At 37.2% G+C, this 17,375-nt stretch overlaps 1 protein-coding gene across 3 annotated transcripts in view; it reads right to left on the reverse strand.

Moving 5' to 3' along the window:
- nab1b (NGFI-A binding protein 1b (EGR1 binding protein 1)) overlaps positions 1-13,464 on the reverse strand; it is a 29,171-nt gene extending 15,707 nt beyond the window's left edge. Inside the window, exons 1-4 of one of the 3 annotated variants that reach the window (XM_051118657.1) lie at positions 13,021-13,464; positions 6,623-7,428; positions 5,798-5,931; positions 1,279-1,330 (exon numbers count right to left, since the gene is read on the reverse strand). In XM_051118657.1, coding sequence (XP_050974614.1) covers positions 1,279-1,330; positions 5,798-5,931; positions 6,623-7,426 — 990 coding nt within the window. In that variant the 5' untranslated portion in view covers positions 7,427-7,428; positions 13,021-13,464. The remainder of the gene's footprint in view (positions 1-1,278; positions 1,331-5,797; positions 5,932-6,622; positions 7,429-13,020) is intronic. The other 2 variants (XM_051118656.1, XM_051118655.1) reach the window with 2 other exon arrangements.
- Positions 13,465-17,375: the final 3,911 nt, after the last annotated feature.

The following is a 17,375-nucleotide window of genomic DNA, read 5'->3' on the forward strand; positions in this document are numbered from 1 at the left end:
GTTTAATGCTGTAACCCAAAATGATATCTTCATTGTTTTTGTGTCATAAACACGGCTCTGATTACAAAAAAACTAGTTTTTTTTTTTTGTAGCTCGTAGCGTTATTGACTAAAATAAATATGCTACCATCTGGGGTCAGTAAGATTTTATTTTTATATATAATTGTTTGATTTTATTAAGGCAAGGACACAATAAAATGATCAAAAGTCACAGTAAAAGATGTATTATGTTACAAATATACTATAAGATGTCCTTTTTATATAATTATCAGCATATTAAAATGATTTCTGAAGCATCATGTGACATTAATGAGAAATCACTGCTGAAAATTCAGCTTTGCCATCACAGGAATAGACTGACAGGAAGAGACTTTCAAAAACAAAAACAAAAATCTTTCTGACCCCGAAACCACACTCTCTAATGCTGTTGTTTATTCACATGACTAGTATAGAAGCATGACGTAAAAGTGAGGTGAAATATGATTATTAAGTGAGTAACAATGCAAATTAGGGGGAAAAGGAAGGCACTTGGTAATTTGCCGCTGTCTGATAATGATAAAGGACTCATTTCTCCTTAGAGGTAGAGTGGGTAGAAACCACTGATTTTCCGAAACGGTCACATGTCTGTGCCCGTACGCACAGTGAAACCAGGGCAGGGGTGAAGCGGGCAAACACCTGCTCTTCTTCAGACACCAGCCCTGCCCATAAGCATTGATGTGGGATGTTAGAAGTTTCCAGCAGATCTAACGACTGGACAACGATCAAATGTGTCACTAGAGAGCCATGAATGGACAGCTGCCATAGAGCACAAAGGCCTCTTCAGCAAACCACATCAATAAGATCACTATGTGCACAGTTAAGTATATGGCAGACTGATCACGGAAATGTAGGTTATGGAAAAATAATGACCGTGGGCCGGCTAAATATGGATTTAAGGTGTGATCGAGGGAGTGGGCTCGTGAACATTAGTCCTTTGTAACTTCTCCAGGCTGAACTTTGAACTTTCCCCTACACCATGACATGCAATCCTGATGGAGCTACCCCGCATGCTCCTGCAAAGCCCTCCCACACAGTTCAGTATGCTGACAGGCAGCTATGCAAACAAAAAGCCACTGGACCCACCCAGTGTCAATCCTGCCTCCTACAACAGTTTCCTCGCATATTGGTGTTAGCGCCTCAGCGCACATTAATAACAGAATGAGTTGTGAAATCGCATTGGAAGCTTGACATAGATTATTTGCAGTTCAGGTTGGAGAAATCCTGAAGCAATTTAACTCACCTCAGTTTTAATTCTCTTGGGCGACGGCTCATCTCTGTCACCACATCGAGATCTGTAGGAAAGAAAATGAAATGTTCAGCCCCCACCATTCTAGTAATAAAATATACTTATAAAAGAATGTGTTTTGACCATATGTCTTAACAAATAATTAATAATTAACTCAACATGCGTTCAAAAGTTTGAGGTCAGTAAGACTTTATACATGTATTTCAAAAGTTTTCACACTGTACATTTTTTTAATGTTTTTTAAAGAAGTCTGTTCTGCTTACCATCCTGCATTTATTTGTTCCAAAGAACAGTAAAATATTTTTACTATTTAAAATAACCGTTTTCATTTGAATATATTATAAAAACGTAATTTATTTCTGTGATCAAATCTAAATTTTCAGCATCATTACTCCAGCCTGTCACATGATCCTTCAGATATCATTCTAATATGCTGATTTGCTGTTCAAGAAACATTTTTTTCATTATTAACATTATTATCATCATCAATATTTAAAACAGTTGAGTACATTTCTGAATAGAAAGATCCAAAGATCAGCATTTATCTGAAATAAAAAGCTTTTGTAACAGTATACACCATATTATATATCATTCAAAAGCTTGAAGTCAAGATATATATTTATTTTTTGTTTTTTTGTTTTTGTTTTTTATAGAAATTATAGAAATTAATACTTTTATTTAGCAAGGATGCTTTAAATTGATCAAAAGTGATGATAAAGAAATTTCAGTTTCAGATAATTACTGTTCTACTGAACTTTGTATTCATTAAAGAAACCTGAAATCACAAAAATAAATTACATTTTAAAATATATTCAAATAGAAAACAGTTATTTTAAATAGTAAAAATATTTTAAAATTGGTTTTTGCTGTGCTTTGGATCAAATAAATGCAGGCCTGGTGCAAAAACTTTTGACTGGCATACACATATACACATAATTTAACAAATAATTAAATATTAATTAATTCAACATGCATTTAAAAATTTGGAGTCAGTAAGACATAAAAAATCCAGCAAGGATGCTTTAAAGTGACAAAAATGACAGTGAATATATTTATAATGTTGAAGTTTTCTATTGCAAATAATGCTGTTCTTATGAAATTTTCATTCATCAAAAAATCAAAAAAAAAAAACATGTATCATGGTTTCCACCAAAATATTAAGCAACTGTTTTCAACGCTGATTATATGAAGAGAATCAAATGAGCATATTAAAATGATTTCTAAAGGATCACTAAAGACTGGAATAATGGCTACTGAAAATTCAGCTTTGACATCACAGAAAACAGTTATTTTAAGTTCTTTTGAAATAATATTTCATACCAGTACTGTTTTGCTATCTTTTTGATTCAAATAAATTCAGTCTTGGTGAGCACAAAAAAAATGTATTTAAAAAATATTTTTTAAATCTTACTTACGACACCAAACTTTTGAATTGTAGGGTAGGTAATTCAATTTTGTTAGCCTCTTAAGAGAACAATCAATTTCCCCAAAATGTTGATATTTTTATCTTTAATTCTTGAAATTAATACCTTAAAGCAAAGGTTTTCAACTTTCAAACCCTGAGACCCCCCAGTCAGTTACGCTTATTAAATTAGAGATGTTTTATTATGTTTTATTGTCTTCTGCATGGATCCTCTTTAATAGTTTCATAGACCCCGCTTGAAAACCTTGGCCTTAAAGTACCAATATCTGCCTTAGTAATACTAGCTTTTCACCTGCAACCTAATTTAGGAGTGCCCTTGGCAAATTTCATTATGACGTAGGAAGCATTGTAAGAAAACTTGGCCTAGATAACTTTCGCAATACCCAGTCCATGATTGTGATGCAATCTTTCAAGTTTTGAATGAGTGACTGCAATTATGTAACGCCAGAAGGAATTTTCCATCCACTGACACGCAAGCCTGGCAATCCAGGAAACACCTGCACGGTCTCTTTGGATGGCAGGTTTTGAGTGTCTGATAAGGCCCGTGTGCCTTTAGATGCAAAGGAGTGGGAGTGTTCTCATCTCTCCGTAGACCTCAGTGCAGCACTTCACACCTCAACACAAATGCCACGCACAAAGCCGACTTTGATTTCTCGGCTCGGCTCTAAGCAGACTACCGGAGAGCAGATCCTGAGCTGCTCACAATGCATTAGCATGAGCTATCTCTTTCTTGGCTTAAAGGCTAAACATCATGAATGATTACTCCAGTCACAGGGTGTAAAAAGTGATGCATGCAGAGAATTTACATCCATTACAGCAAACAAACAACTCCTCTACATTGTGCGTTTTTCATACTAACTAGGTTTTTTTTTTTTTTTTTTTTTACCAGGATTCTATGCACTGATTTAGAGGGAAAATCTTCAGAATTTTAAGATTTAAACAATGGTAAAATGTTTTAAACAGATTATAACACTCATATTGAGAGCCTGCATCTGGACATGGTCAGACAAACAGGCACAAACTTGTGCCGTTGGTTAAGCAAACTTCTTAAACAGAGCAAGGTTGACAATCAGATAGCCCTGCCGCAAGCTCATGATGTTGGTTACCCAAACCACTCAAATAAAGCAATGTTTTTACAGTCCAACAGAGACACAGTAGCTACATTGTCATTACCCTTCAAATTGTGCAAACTGAAATTGTGAACTGAAAATACACCTAATGAAAACATAAATTTCGCCGAAACGCCCATATATCGCAAACATTTTTTTACGCCCACATGAGGTGTTTTTTCAGGCAATTTAAAAAAGGAATATTATTTCGCAAAACTGCAATGGAAACTGCTTTTTAACACTTACAGGTCACCCTGCATATAAGTCACATGATCGTTCTTTAATGTACTATAACCTTAAAAAACACCTCATATGTGGCTGCTTACACATGCATTGACTACACAATCCTTGCCATTAAAGCTTCGATAACCCGTTATTTACATTGCACAAGTTTGCGGAGCTGATTGCAGCCACTCTAGTCAATGCTTGTGTTTATACCAGGTGCGCCGCAGCTCGTTTCAATTTCAAAAGCGTCCCAGATAGATGCCTACGTCTCCTACGATTAAAATTAACGGCTAGTGCGGCGGCTGCGACATACCAACATCCATCAAGACTTATCGCAAGATAGTCGCATAACATTGGTTAATAGAAAAGCTGTCATTTCGCAACAGTTTTTATCGACATTTATAAAACATCGCAAAAGTTTTGTGCAAATCTATAATGGAAAACCACCTGGTGTTAAAGGGGTCCTATTATGCTTTTTCACTTTTTGAATTTTAGTCAGTGTGTGGTGTGTATGTTTGGGCATAAAAAAGACCTACAAAGTTACAAATCTCAAAGTCCACTCCAAAGGGAAAAGGGAAAATCCCTTTTTAAGAACTACAACGATCGGCTCCTTCGGACTACAGCGTTTGTTTTCTGGATGTTATGATGCCACAATGCGGTCCATTAGAATATCATTAAAGTAAATCCCACCTACGGAAATTCGAATGGTTGGGACAATGTGGGGGATTAGCCTAAGTTTATCAATGCAGCGCGGAGAGCCACTTCTGGGACACTTCAACGAGCTGCAGTGCAGCTGGTATAAACACAAGCATTGACTAAAGTGGCTGCGATCAGCTCCAGTGGCCGCGTCAGCGCTATAACGCACTGCAGACATGTGGTAAGAGATTTATTCATCATACAATGTAGATGGCTTTACTTATAACGAGAGTGTTTTTTAAAATGCATAAACTTCCACTAGACTAGGCTAGGCTAATCAGTAAATATGTTCTTTGAAAATGTTAATGTTCTTCGTTCGTTTTCTGTAGCTGCTTTTTGAATAACTAAGGAAACGTAAGCATTATAATTAGTAACTTACAATGTTTTTATTCAATTGTTGTCATGTTAAATACAAATTGAGTCATATTAAAAACATTTGGCTGCTTTTAGCCTTATGCTGGAGATGGTTTCGGGCAATGAAACTAAATATGTAAATAATTAAATAAATTAGATAATATCATGTATTGGCGATCTGGCAGGCTGACGATAGCACTACTGTAGCGTCAACTACACTTTAATATATCCTTAACTACAATGGAGCAAATGGAACTTCCTGCTTTGGCAAGAGGCGTGGCAGTACTGAAACGCCGTCTAAGCTGTTCACCAATCACAACGCACTGGGATAGCTAACCAATCACAACACATTTTGTTTTTTGTAAGGTGGGCCTTAATCAAACCCAGAACTAATTGAGCCATTTGTGCCAGGCTGGAGAGAAAGGTATTGTAATCATGTAAATTAAGTGAAAAATAATGCGTTTTCTGAACCACCAAGCATGAGAGCATATTCTAGTACACCCCCAAAACAAAATCAAGACTTTGTAAAAGAGCATAACAGGACCTCTTTAACACTTTCTAGGGTAATTTGTGCATAATGAGCTTGGATAGGAGGAGAAATTATTTTAAAACTGAAAAAATGCATTCTTCAGTTTTAACCAGAAGTTCCAAAAATAGTCAACCATGGAGTTTCAGGTTTGGGAAACAACCTCAAAAAAGTACTTACTTGCTGGTTCTGTAGGTGTATTTGTAGGTGACCTCTCGGGAGACCTGTCGGGCCAGTCCAAAAAGCTCATCTCTGCGAGTCAGCAATGCCACCTCCTTCATACAAAGCTGTGCCGCAGCCTCGTTCACTGTCAGCTATGTAGAAACAAAGGAGATTTTATTATTAATTGGATAATAAATAATAGACATTGTTATGTGCATGGAATTAAACCAGTCCCACAAGCAAGCAAAACCCTGCTTAAACAGACCAGCATGATAATTAAAGGGTTAGTTCACCCAAAAATGAAGAAATTCTGTCATTAATTACTCACCCTCATGTCATTCCAAACCCGTAAGACCTTTGTTAATCTTCATGGCACAAATTAAGATATTTTTGATGAAATCCGAGAGCTTTCTGACGCTGCACAGACTGCAATGCAACTGACACGTTTAAGGCCCAGAAAGCTAGCAAGGACATTGTTAAAATAGTCCATGTGACATCAGTAGTTTAACCTTAATTTCATGAAGCTATACTTTTTGTGCACAAAGAAAACAAACATATTGACTTTATTCAACAATTTCTTCTCTTCCTTGTGAGTCTTCGACATTTGTTCAAGCTCTTGGATTTCATCAAAAATATCTTAACTTGCGTTCTGAAGAAGAGCGAAGGTCTTACAGGTTTGGAAAGACATGAGGGTGAGTAATTAATGACAGAATTTTAATTATTGGATGAACTGTTCCTTTAATGAAGCACTTCTTGAATCTTTTCTTACTGAAAGTCCAGCTAGGCTTGGAAGTGCATGATTTATTTAAACCCCCAAAAATGCAAAAGCCCCGTAAAACACACCTCGTGCAAAGTCAGATGCTTCCCATCCTTCCTTTTCGAGTCGAATCTACCATATATAGCACTATACTTGCGGATTTCCTCTTCCCTGTGCGGATCTTCGTCGCTCATATCAAAAATGTGGCTGATCATTTTGGCAAGCTTCTTATTTCCCTTCAACAGTTCTTTAACCTCTCCTGGGTCACTCTTGGGCAAAGTCTGAGCGATTCTTTCCACGCACTCGGCCACGGATTGAACAGCAGCCGCGTCTAGTGCCTCCAGGCCGTCCCGAGGGGAAGACGGAGAGCCCAGTTCTGCCGGGGACAGGCTGTGTTCGCTCTCAGTGCCGTGACCGGCCCAAAAACGTGGCTCGCTGCCACTCTGAAGGGGCGAAACGGTGGCCGAAGAGTTCCCGTTGCCTGATTCTCCTTTTCCAGGATCTACGCAAGCAGCTGCCAAACACTTGGGCACTTTGACTTGGGTGTCTCCACGGACGCCATTACCAGGCAATAGTGTGGGTGAGCCTTCGGGCAGCTTGTAGACGGGAATGCTGCAGACGGGAAGGGACGTGAGGGGCTGATTGAACAGGGCAGGGTTTGTGACCCAGTCTCGCAGAGCTTTCTGTAGGCGTCTGACGTGCAGCGGCTTGCTGGCCATGCCTACGAGCGCCATGATCTCAAGAAACTCGTCCTCGCCAGCCTCGCAGAGCTGCTGAACATCATCTCCGCCCTGCTGGATGAAGGCGTCGTAGTAGCACAGCAGGTTGGCCCTCTGTAGGATGCGGTAGAGCTGCAACTCCCCAAGGGTTCTGGGTAAAGTCGCTGCCATACCTGAACAAAGGAAGGAACAAAGTAAGCAATTACAGGAAACAAAGCAGCACAGCTTGAAGGAGAGGACACTGGTTGCCACAGCAGGGGGAGGAAGAGAAATGTGTGGCTGGATCCAAGAGTGGCGACTATAAGAGAGCGCCTGTCAGGCTCCTGGGCTGCTGGGAGAGTCACATACCACACTCCACCTCTGCAACACGCGTAGGTGGGCTCTCTCAGCACAGGCCTCATTTGTTTCTGCCGGGATCTGGCTTCTACAGCTGCCACTGTCAGGATCTGGATCCACAGCAGCACAGATAAAAGCGAGATTGGCTGCAGGCGAGGGAGGTGGGGTAATGGAGCCGTGTGGGAGTGGGACGTTAGGTGTGCGTGCTAAGAAGATAGCGCTCTGCGTTTTACTTTAATTCACCCACTTCTTCCTTAAAAGGATACGGGGATTATGAATGTACGACAAACATGCAAGCGCGCACACATAATGCTCTCTGCAAACTTTGTCAGAGACTGTAATGCATACTAATGTGGTAACGGAGCTCATTCGCTTTCGATGTGTTTTAGAAATTATATGCAAAACATATCTGAGATTTGGAAGGGAAGTTTATACATTTTGAATCTGCATTTGCAAACTGATACTCATTTGTGAATAAGATGCATATAGTGATGATTTGCAAATGCAAATACAATGCGCATGAATAATCGTTCAAAACTTTGTGAGCACAACTGTGTACTTGTGAATGATGTTTTGCATCTTCAAATGAAAAATTATGTGAATGTCAGTTAAATTTTAGATTAGTCATATGTGGCCCAGGACCACAAAACCAGTCATAAGGGTCAATTTTTTTGAAGTTCAGTTCTGCATTCTGCATCTTTCCACTGAGGTATGGTTTGTTTTCACTGTAAGAATGACAAGATCAAGGCAAAATTTAGAAATTCACTGGCAGAACCAACGCTATCTCATGACCAGTTCTATGTATTTTAAGAGGTGGCTAATCTGTACAAATTTGTACAAGTGAATCTTTACAATTTTAGTGAAAGTAGGTTTAGGGGTAGGTTTAGGTGCAGGTCATTCGTACAAATTCATACCATACGTATTGTGCAAATCGTAAAATACATACATTTTCGCTAAAATCATACAAATTAGCCACCTCGTAAAAAATGTACGAAGTGCCGTGAGATCAGAATGGCAGAACACTGTGGAGAGGCTCAAGGAACCTGTGGAACTTACAAAAGGATCCAATAAGTTCTTACATGAACTCTGAAGACTGTCTATGATTCCCTTCCCCATCACATGGCAAAGGCATTGAGACACTTAAATTATATATTGAACTTCCTTAGTACACAAAAGCATAATTGAGGCATGTTCAAAACGATGCCTAGAGGTTCTTTAGAGGGTTCCTCCAGTGTGGCAGTCGGAGGCTCTCCAAACAAGCCTTTTCATTTTACAGTGGTGAATCACATTTTGTGAATAAGAATAAGGCTAATAATTTGTGAACTGTATGTTGTGAATATATTCTTTTTTAAGGCGGTTTTGGCCCCTAGAGATATGTTAAGAAGCAGTGTTTTAATGTAATCGGACAAAAGTATTCTACAATAAAAATACAGCAAGTTTAATTTTTTTTTAAAGAAATGAATCTGCTTTTAAATAATGTCCTGTTACCTTAAATTTCGAAATAAACTTGCACTGACATGCCTGCTATAAAGTAATGTGGCCAGTTAAAGACATAAAACCTTTAAAAAGACACTGCTTATAGAGAACAACATTCCTATAACTGTCCAAAAAATAAAATCAAATAAAACTAAATAATTTTTTATTTAAACTTTAAAATTAATTAAAAAATAAGAAAATTAAAAATACACTACTAGTCAAAAGTTTTTGATTTTTTTATGTTTTTTTAAAGAAGTGTCTTCTGCTCACAAAGCCTGCATTTATTTTATCCAAAACACAGCAAAGAGAGTAAAATTTTGCAATTTTTTATTATTTAAAATAACTGTTTTCCATTTGAATAGATTTTAAAATGTATTTTTTTCCTGTGATTTCAAAGCTGAATTTTTAGCATCATTACTCCAGTCACATGATCCTTCAGAAATCATTATAATATTCTGATTTGCTGTTCAAAAAAAAAAAATTTTTCAGGTTTCTTTGATGAATAGAAAGTTCAGAAAAACATTATTTATCTGGAATATAAATCTTTTGTAACATTATAAATATCTTTATCATCACTTTGATCAATTTAAAGCATCCTTGCTTGCATTAATTTTTATAATTTCTTCCCCAAAATTACACTGACTTCAAGCTTTTGAATGGTATAGTGTATACAAAAGCTTTTTATTTCAGATAAATGCTGATCTTTGGATCTTTCTACTCTTTAAAGAATCCTGAATAAAAATGTACTCAACTTAACTGTTTTAAATATTGATAATAATAATAAAAATGTTCCTTGAACAGGAAATCTGAATACTAGAATGATTTCTGAAGGATCACTTGATGCAGTAATGATGCTGAAAATTATGTCTGAAATAACAGAAATAAATTACATTTTAAAATATATTTAAATAGAAAGCAGTTATTTTAAGTAGTAAAAATATTTATTTATTTATTTTGCTGTACTGTGAATCAAATAAATGCAGGCTTGGTGAGCAGAAGAGACTTCTTAAAAAAAAAAAAAATCAAAAATTTTACCCCGTTCAAAAACTTTTGACTGGTAGTTTATTTCAAAAAGAAAAAAATAAAATAATAAAAATAACCACTTTCAAAGATCAAGAACAATTCCAATGTGAATGCCAGACCTCAATTATTATCCGAGTGACAGTAAAAGATGACAGATGCTGCTAAATCATCATGACTGTTAGTGTACTAGAGGTGCGTAAGAACAGTAACACAGCGAGGCCGATAGTGAGTACTGATGAGTGAGTGTATGAAGTCTAATGAGGACACCCCACTGCACAGCAGAGTGATCCACCACTCTAATGGATGACTGAGGCCTAGACCCAAGTGAAGGGTGCCTTGTTGAAACCAATTCAGTATCAGCATGGATGGCACTTAGGCAGCAATTTATCCAAAGCTCTCTCTCCCCGCAGCATGCTGGCTTCCTAATGCTGGAGATCTAAGGCCAGGGCTTCACGCAACATACTGAGAGCACTCACAGCGCATACTCGTGTTGCCCAACAGCGGCCTCTTATCAATCTAAATGAATAATGGATTCACATTGAGACCTGTCCTAAATAGCAATCGTAAAGGAGCTTCTCTTAAAAGGCCTGTGCATCAGACTAAATGTTTGTGGAACAGCTGCTCTCCATATGAAAGCTATAAGGGCTGCTTTTGTGAAAGGAACACAAGGCACTACAAGAGGAACACAACCGATTCACTGCTTAAGTGGACTTGTGTGTACATAAGCAGTTAGGGATCTCTTAAAGAAATAGGAATAACTTACTTTCTACAGTGGAACAGCAAAAGAGATGTTTAGAATAATGTTCATGCTGCTTTTTTTCCATTGAAACTGAATGAAAAAGCTAAAGAAATGATAAAAAGGAACTTGAATTTTGGTGTGTTCTGCACCAAAGGCTATTATATGACTTCAAATGATTCAGAATAGTATATTGGTCAGCCTCTAGTCACCATTCACTTTCACTTAATGGAAAACAGCAGCAATATAACCTACACATTTCCTTTTATGTTCCATACAAGAGTGAAAGTCATGTTCAGAATGAACTATAGGGTGAGCATTTCCATTTATTTTTGAGTCAACTGTTCTTTTACTAAAAATTGATTTGTGATTAACTGCAAATATCACTAGCTGTAAAGATATAAATAAATTCAACATCACCTTTCAGTCGCTTCATTATGAGAACCATTGACTCAAGTTCAACCTTGATGCTCTTTACTTTTCAAAGCACTTCAAAAGATGGGTGCAAACATGCACTCATTTGGATAGCAGCACCTTTAACCCAAATACTGTACGATTCATCAAGTCTTTTGACAATAACAGGGGAAAATGAAAGTTCACCACTTTGCCCTTAGTATTAGTAACATCTGAGTTGGTATATATTGGGGGGCCCAGTGTGTACAATGAGGTGGTAAACAATGAGTCACAAAATTCACAAGGCAACATTTCAAAACAAAAATTCCCATTACCTCATTCCAATTTATTATTCAAATGATACACCAAATATGAGGCATCAACAGCTATTACTAATGTTTATGGGAACAATAATAAACCTTCTCTGGAAGAACAGCATTATTTCATTATTAGTAGGGGCCAAGCATCAAACAGCTTTATGTATTATAGTTTTAATATAAAGTAAACTGTTTGGAGATGGAGCCATATATCATATTACTGCTTATAACAATAAATAATACAGTTTAAAGTCATTTTAAGTCTTTCAGAATTTAAAAAGGCACCCATTGTGTCAATGTCAGCCATATGTGTTGGCCATTTTAAAATTAAACATAAAATGCTGTATGTTTCTAACAATTACGTATAGCGAGGCAAAACCGTCCTTTCAACCTGAGAAGTTTGGTCAAAATATTTTTCAAGACAAAAAAATGCAATGCTGTTTTACAATTTAAAATTTCTTGAAAATTGTACTTTTCCTGCACCATAAATTTTTCACTAAAAATGGCAGATCATTTTAGACCATGCTAGCAATTAATTGTATTTTTTTTTTTTTAAATCAAACAAGTTGTCACACCAATCATAATGTTTGGACAGTGCCAAGTATTGGTCAACAATGATAAGCAGCTATATTAGCTACAAGTCAATCATCTACAGGAATGCTATAATTAATTTAATCTTACAACACTGTAATACGTGACCCTGGACCACAAAACCAGTCTTAAGTAACACGGGTATATTTGTAGCAATAGCTAAAAATACATTGTATGGGTCAAAATTATCGATTTTTCTTTTATACCAAGTATGCCAAGTAAAGATCATGAAGATATTTTGTAAATTTCCTATCATAACTATATCAAAACTTCATTTTTGATTAGTAATATGCAATGCTAAGAACTTCAACTTTAAAGGTGATCATCTCAATATTTTGCACCCTCAGACTCCAGATTTTCAAATAGTTCGTCCTATCCTAACAAGATGATGTATAAATCTCAATTTTAATAAAATTGACCCTTATGACTGGTTTTGTGGTCCAGGGTCACATTTATGTTGTTTTTGGCCCTGTAATATCTGCATCTGCACTATATTAATTTATGTCTTTATCACCATACATAACACCATTTTTTGTAAATATAAATATATAAATAGCTTTAAATATAGATTACTGAATATTCCAAATAATATGTCATACTGTATCATACAGCTAGCTCTTGAAATCCACACATACAAAAGCAAATGCACACTGGAAAGCACTGGGAAAACTATGACTGGAAGTGAAGAAACGCTAAGGATGCTGTGCACACACAGCTGCCGACGACCAGACGCCCACGGGGGCGCGTTTATACACGGTACCGAGAGCTGTCCGGTCTGCACGGCGCGCACATGGATCACAAAAACACGCAGGAAAGTTGCACACAAAACATGAATTCAGCGCTCAACTGCATTTGCAAGCGACACGGAGCAAGAGTTACCGGCAAAAACGTACCTTTTGGTTTTCTTTCTTTGTCTTTTTCCACCAAAACTCTTCCAAAAGCGGCGTCTGGTTGTATGGTTGTTATTAAAGTTTGAAATATATGACGTTCCGCGAGTTACGCGACGCTTCACCTGACGTCCAGTGAGGTGACGCGCGTTCGGCGGGTAAGCGACGCGTCCTTCGGCTCTCTGTTATTGAATTAACTCTCACACACTCTGTAGTTTGAACTACGGAGGGACTCTCAAACTAGTTGGTTTCCGCTCTCTCCCCTACTGCCAGAATTGGGATATTCCGCGCTTGCTACATTGCTCTCTCACTCCCACGCGCCTGCGTGACGCAGATCCTGGCGTGGGCGGTAGCGGCGCGTGGGAGGCTGCTGCATGGAATACCAAACCTCATATCAGCCGCATGCACCGCCTCATATATATATACATGGACATTTATCATGTTTGTTGACCTTACTGAAAATACGCCAGCATACAGCATAACGGTTCGGTGGCCGCCTGTACGCCCACACCGGTGCTATTCTTGCCCCCTCCTCCTCCAGTGCAAATTCACCTGCTGCCTACAGCCTGTCACATACTGAGTCCTTGTGCATTCCAGTGGGCCCGGTTTCATATCTTATTAGTTCTACCTGTTCCATTTATAGAGTTCTGCGCTGATGGCCAATAACAGGATCTGCAGGCAAGCTCATAAACAACATAATTACTTTTTACTTTTAAAAACGCACTTTCCGGAGATGAGTTAATTAGCTAGTGCAAGTTTTTGCAATGCTGGGTCTTCGGATTGTAATTAAAGAGAGCACAAAAGAAAAACTTGCACAACATACAAAAAGAAATTGTAGATTTGCATTTCCTGAAGGAAATACCACAAAGGAAGCATAAGGCACAGTGTTCAGTTTCAGGTTTTAAGCTGTTTTTTTGTGCGTGTGTATATTTTGATTTATTATAAAAAACAACTATTTCATATTTATATAGTCATTATATATACATTTAAATTAATACTTTTATTTAGCAAGAATGCTTTAAATTGATCAAAAGTGATGATGAAGACATTTATAATGTTACAAACGATTTCTATTTCAGATAAATGCTGTTCTTCTGAACTTTTTATTCACCAAAGAAACCCGAAAAAAATTCTACTCAGCTGTTTTCAACATAATAATAATATTATTATGAAATAAAGTTATAATAATAATGTTTTTGAGCAGCAAATCAGAATATTAGAATGATTTCTGAAGGATCGTGTGACTGGAGTAATAATGCTAAAAATTCAGCTTTCAAATCACAAGAATAAATTACATTTAAAAATATCTTCAAATAGAAAACAGTTTATTTAAATAGTAAAAATATTTCAAATTTGTACTGTTTTTGTACTACTTTGGATCAACTAAATGCAGGCTTGGTGAGCCGAAGAGACTTCCTAAAAAACTTACTTGTTATATACATGTTCATATTCTGATTTATGTATGCATATTTTGCTTACCAGTGTATGACCTTTAACCAAGAAGAAAAAAATTAAGGCGTTTATGACACATCGGGGTATTTATCATGTAAATGTAAATACAGTCAGTGAGGTTAAATTTAAGGCGGTCTAATATGGCAGGGATGTCTGATTCATGAACAAATCATTCTTTTAAGTCTGATCTGTATGATTTTAAAAACATTTTCTAACCAGACTAAATCAGTAAAAGCAGTTCTAAACAGATTTGGTTGTAGAATATTGCCAGGGTTTATTTAACTAGAAGCAGGAAAGGAAGACCAATTACAATTCAGCATGCAAACAAAAAGACCCATCGCATACTTGGTTGACGTAGTTGCACATTCTATTAGTCTACTGGAGATTTTCAAACTGTAATCTTCAATTTCTTTAAAAATATCACATTTTCGAGAACCAACACCTAAGGCTAAAATTATCTAGCAGTTTATGCTAAATTAACTGCTTGCTTTTTAATACTATAGGGTGGGGGAACCAACCCAAAGCTGAATGTTTAAGCGATATCAATACAGTCATTCTTACTTTTGAACATGCACAGATGTTCGTGCTTTCTTTGAGTGTGGTCTTCGAGTAGCGAATACCCGCTGGGAACTATACCCTTCTAAGGGGTTTGTGACTGAGAGACTTTCATTGTTACAGTGACTCAACCAAAACAAACCTCTCCCCTCAGCACATCTCTCTTATCGCTCCTCAGCGTCAGATGTGGAGATTCATTGAGAGATGTGCTCACAGACATGTTTTGGGGGTCTGCAGCAGGAAGAGGAGTGAAAAGGGAGATGCTGGGAGGGGCTGTGGTCCTGTATGCAGCCACTACTCACTCCTCTTTCAGGATATTTACACTCCCACACACAGTGATTCAGCTGGCTCTAATCCTTTCCTCACAAACACACAGATACACACACACACACACACATACACACTGCCGCTGGATTAGGCTGCATAAGACACCCATGGCCAAAAGACTACGGCTGAGATTCTCCTCCTGCATGTAAAAAAGCGTGTGCTTTAGATAAAACGAGGGAGCAAGCTGGCTGACAAAACAATTTGAGAATTTTGAGTATTTCGTATCTGCTTGTATGTGGGCAGCTGACATGACATGCAATTCTTCTGGCTTCAAAACACAAGGTCGTTCATTTGTCCTCTTAAATTAAATCACAGCCAATTTTGTCCATAAACATAGAAGTATCATTTCAAATGATATTGAAAGATATCTAGGACATTTTTGTCACCATATAGTCCTTTCGAATGACTCACATCTCTTGAAAATGTTGTTAATCAGGACCCTAACAGGAAGTAAATATGACTCAGAATAGCACACCACTCTTATTTTTGGCATATAAAGATGACAGAAATAGTAAGAGTAGGCTATTTTGAAATATGCCATTTTAGGTTAAGATGAGTCAAACCTTTGCTAGTTTACTTCTACCGAGTGCCTCAAAGAAAAATCAATGGCAGTTTGATTAATTCTTCTTCACAAGTGGTTGTTGCAACAGCTTGGTACCTAATAAGCACAACACTGTTTCCAAGTAGACTGATTAAAAAAAACAGCGAAACAATCGGCTATTTTCCAAACAAATTGACAATTTATATACTTTTTAACCTCAAACATCTGCATGAACTCTGTTTTTTCTGAGTCAATACAGTTAGGGTATGTTGAAAAACTCCCATCTTGTTTTCTTCCCCAGCTTCAAAATCATCCTACATCGCTGCAGAAGTACCGACCCAGTGTTTACAAAGTGAACATGCAAAGAAGATCAAACACCCTCTACAGAAAAAGGTAAAACACCGATGTAGGACAGTTTTAAAAAAAAAAAAGCAAGATGGGAGTTTTTCAACATACCTTAACTGTATTGAACTGGATTACACAGAGTATGCATGCGCATCACAGAGATGAGATGAGCATTTAAGGTTAAAAAGAACATAAATTGTCAATTTCTTCAGAAAATGACAGATTGTTTCGCTAGATAAGACCCTTCTTTCTCAGCTGGGATCATTTAGATGTTTAAAAAAAACACCAAACTGACCCAAAACCAGCCCAAATTTTGTCCACTCGCCCAAGACAATTTTTACCCGCACAATTAAATTCAAAATCTCCCAATCTGGCAACACTGCAGCCGAGGAATAATGTGTCATTTTCTAAAAAAAATGAAAATGTATATACTTTTTAACCACAAATGCTCATTTTGCACTAGCTGTGCAATGCACATGCACGACTTGACACATTACATAATCACGGTGGAAAAGTCACACGCAGTTCGTCAGTGTACTTCGGTTCAAAAAAGTATGGGTTGGGTGAAAAACTCAATCTCATTTTCACCTCCAACTTAAAAATTGTGCAATATTGTTGTTTTAGCTTTTTCGTAAAAGGCGTTTGACTTGGTTTGCATGTTTGCTATGTCACTTCTGCCTACGTCATGCGTTACCTTTCCAGAATGATTACGTAATGCGTGAGGTTGGGCTGGTGGAAGACAAGCATTTGTGGTTAAAAAGTTTATACATTTTCATATTTTTTGAAAATGCCCGAAACATTTGAAACATTTCACTAGAAAAGACCCTCGGCTGGGATCATGCATTGCATTGAAACTGCAATTTGGACCTTCAACCTTTTGATCCCCACTATATAATGTTTTCCTCTACTGTTAAATGATTTTTAAAAATGATTATTTTGATCACAATTATTAAAAAAAAAAAAATGTTGAAAAATATGTTGAAATAATGTGGGTTAACTCCCCTAAATGAATGGGATTTTTACTTCCGGAACCCAACTGTTGCTCTGTTTTAAAACGTGTAAAGACAGCCAATCAGATAAAAGCTTTTTTAGATCAAGAAGATGCAGAAAGTTGAGTGCAATATGCAACAGGCGGTCAGTG

The sequence above is a fragment of the Labeo rohita genome, chromosome 9 (genome assembly GCF_022985175.1).
Source record: "Labeo rohita strain BAU-BD-2019 chromosome 9, IGBB_LRoh.1.0, whole genome shotgun sequence".
Lineage (NCBI taxonomy): Eukaryota > Metazoa > Chordata > Actinopteri > Cypriniformes > Cyprinidae > Labeo > Labeo rohita.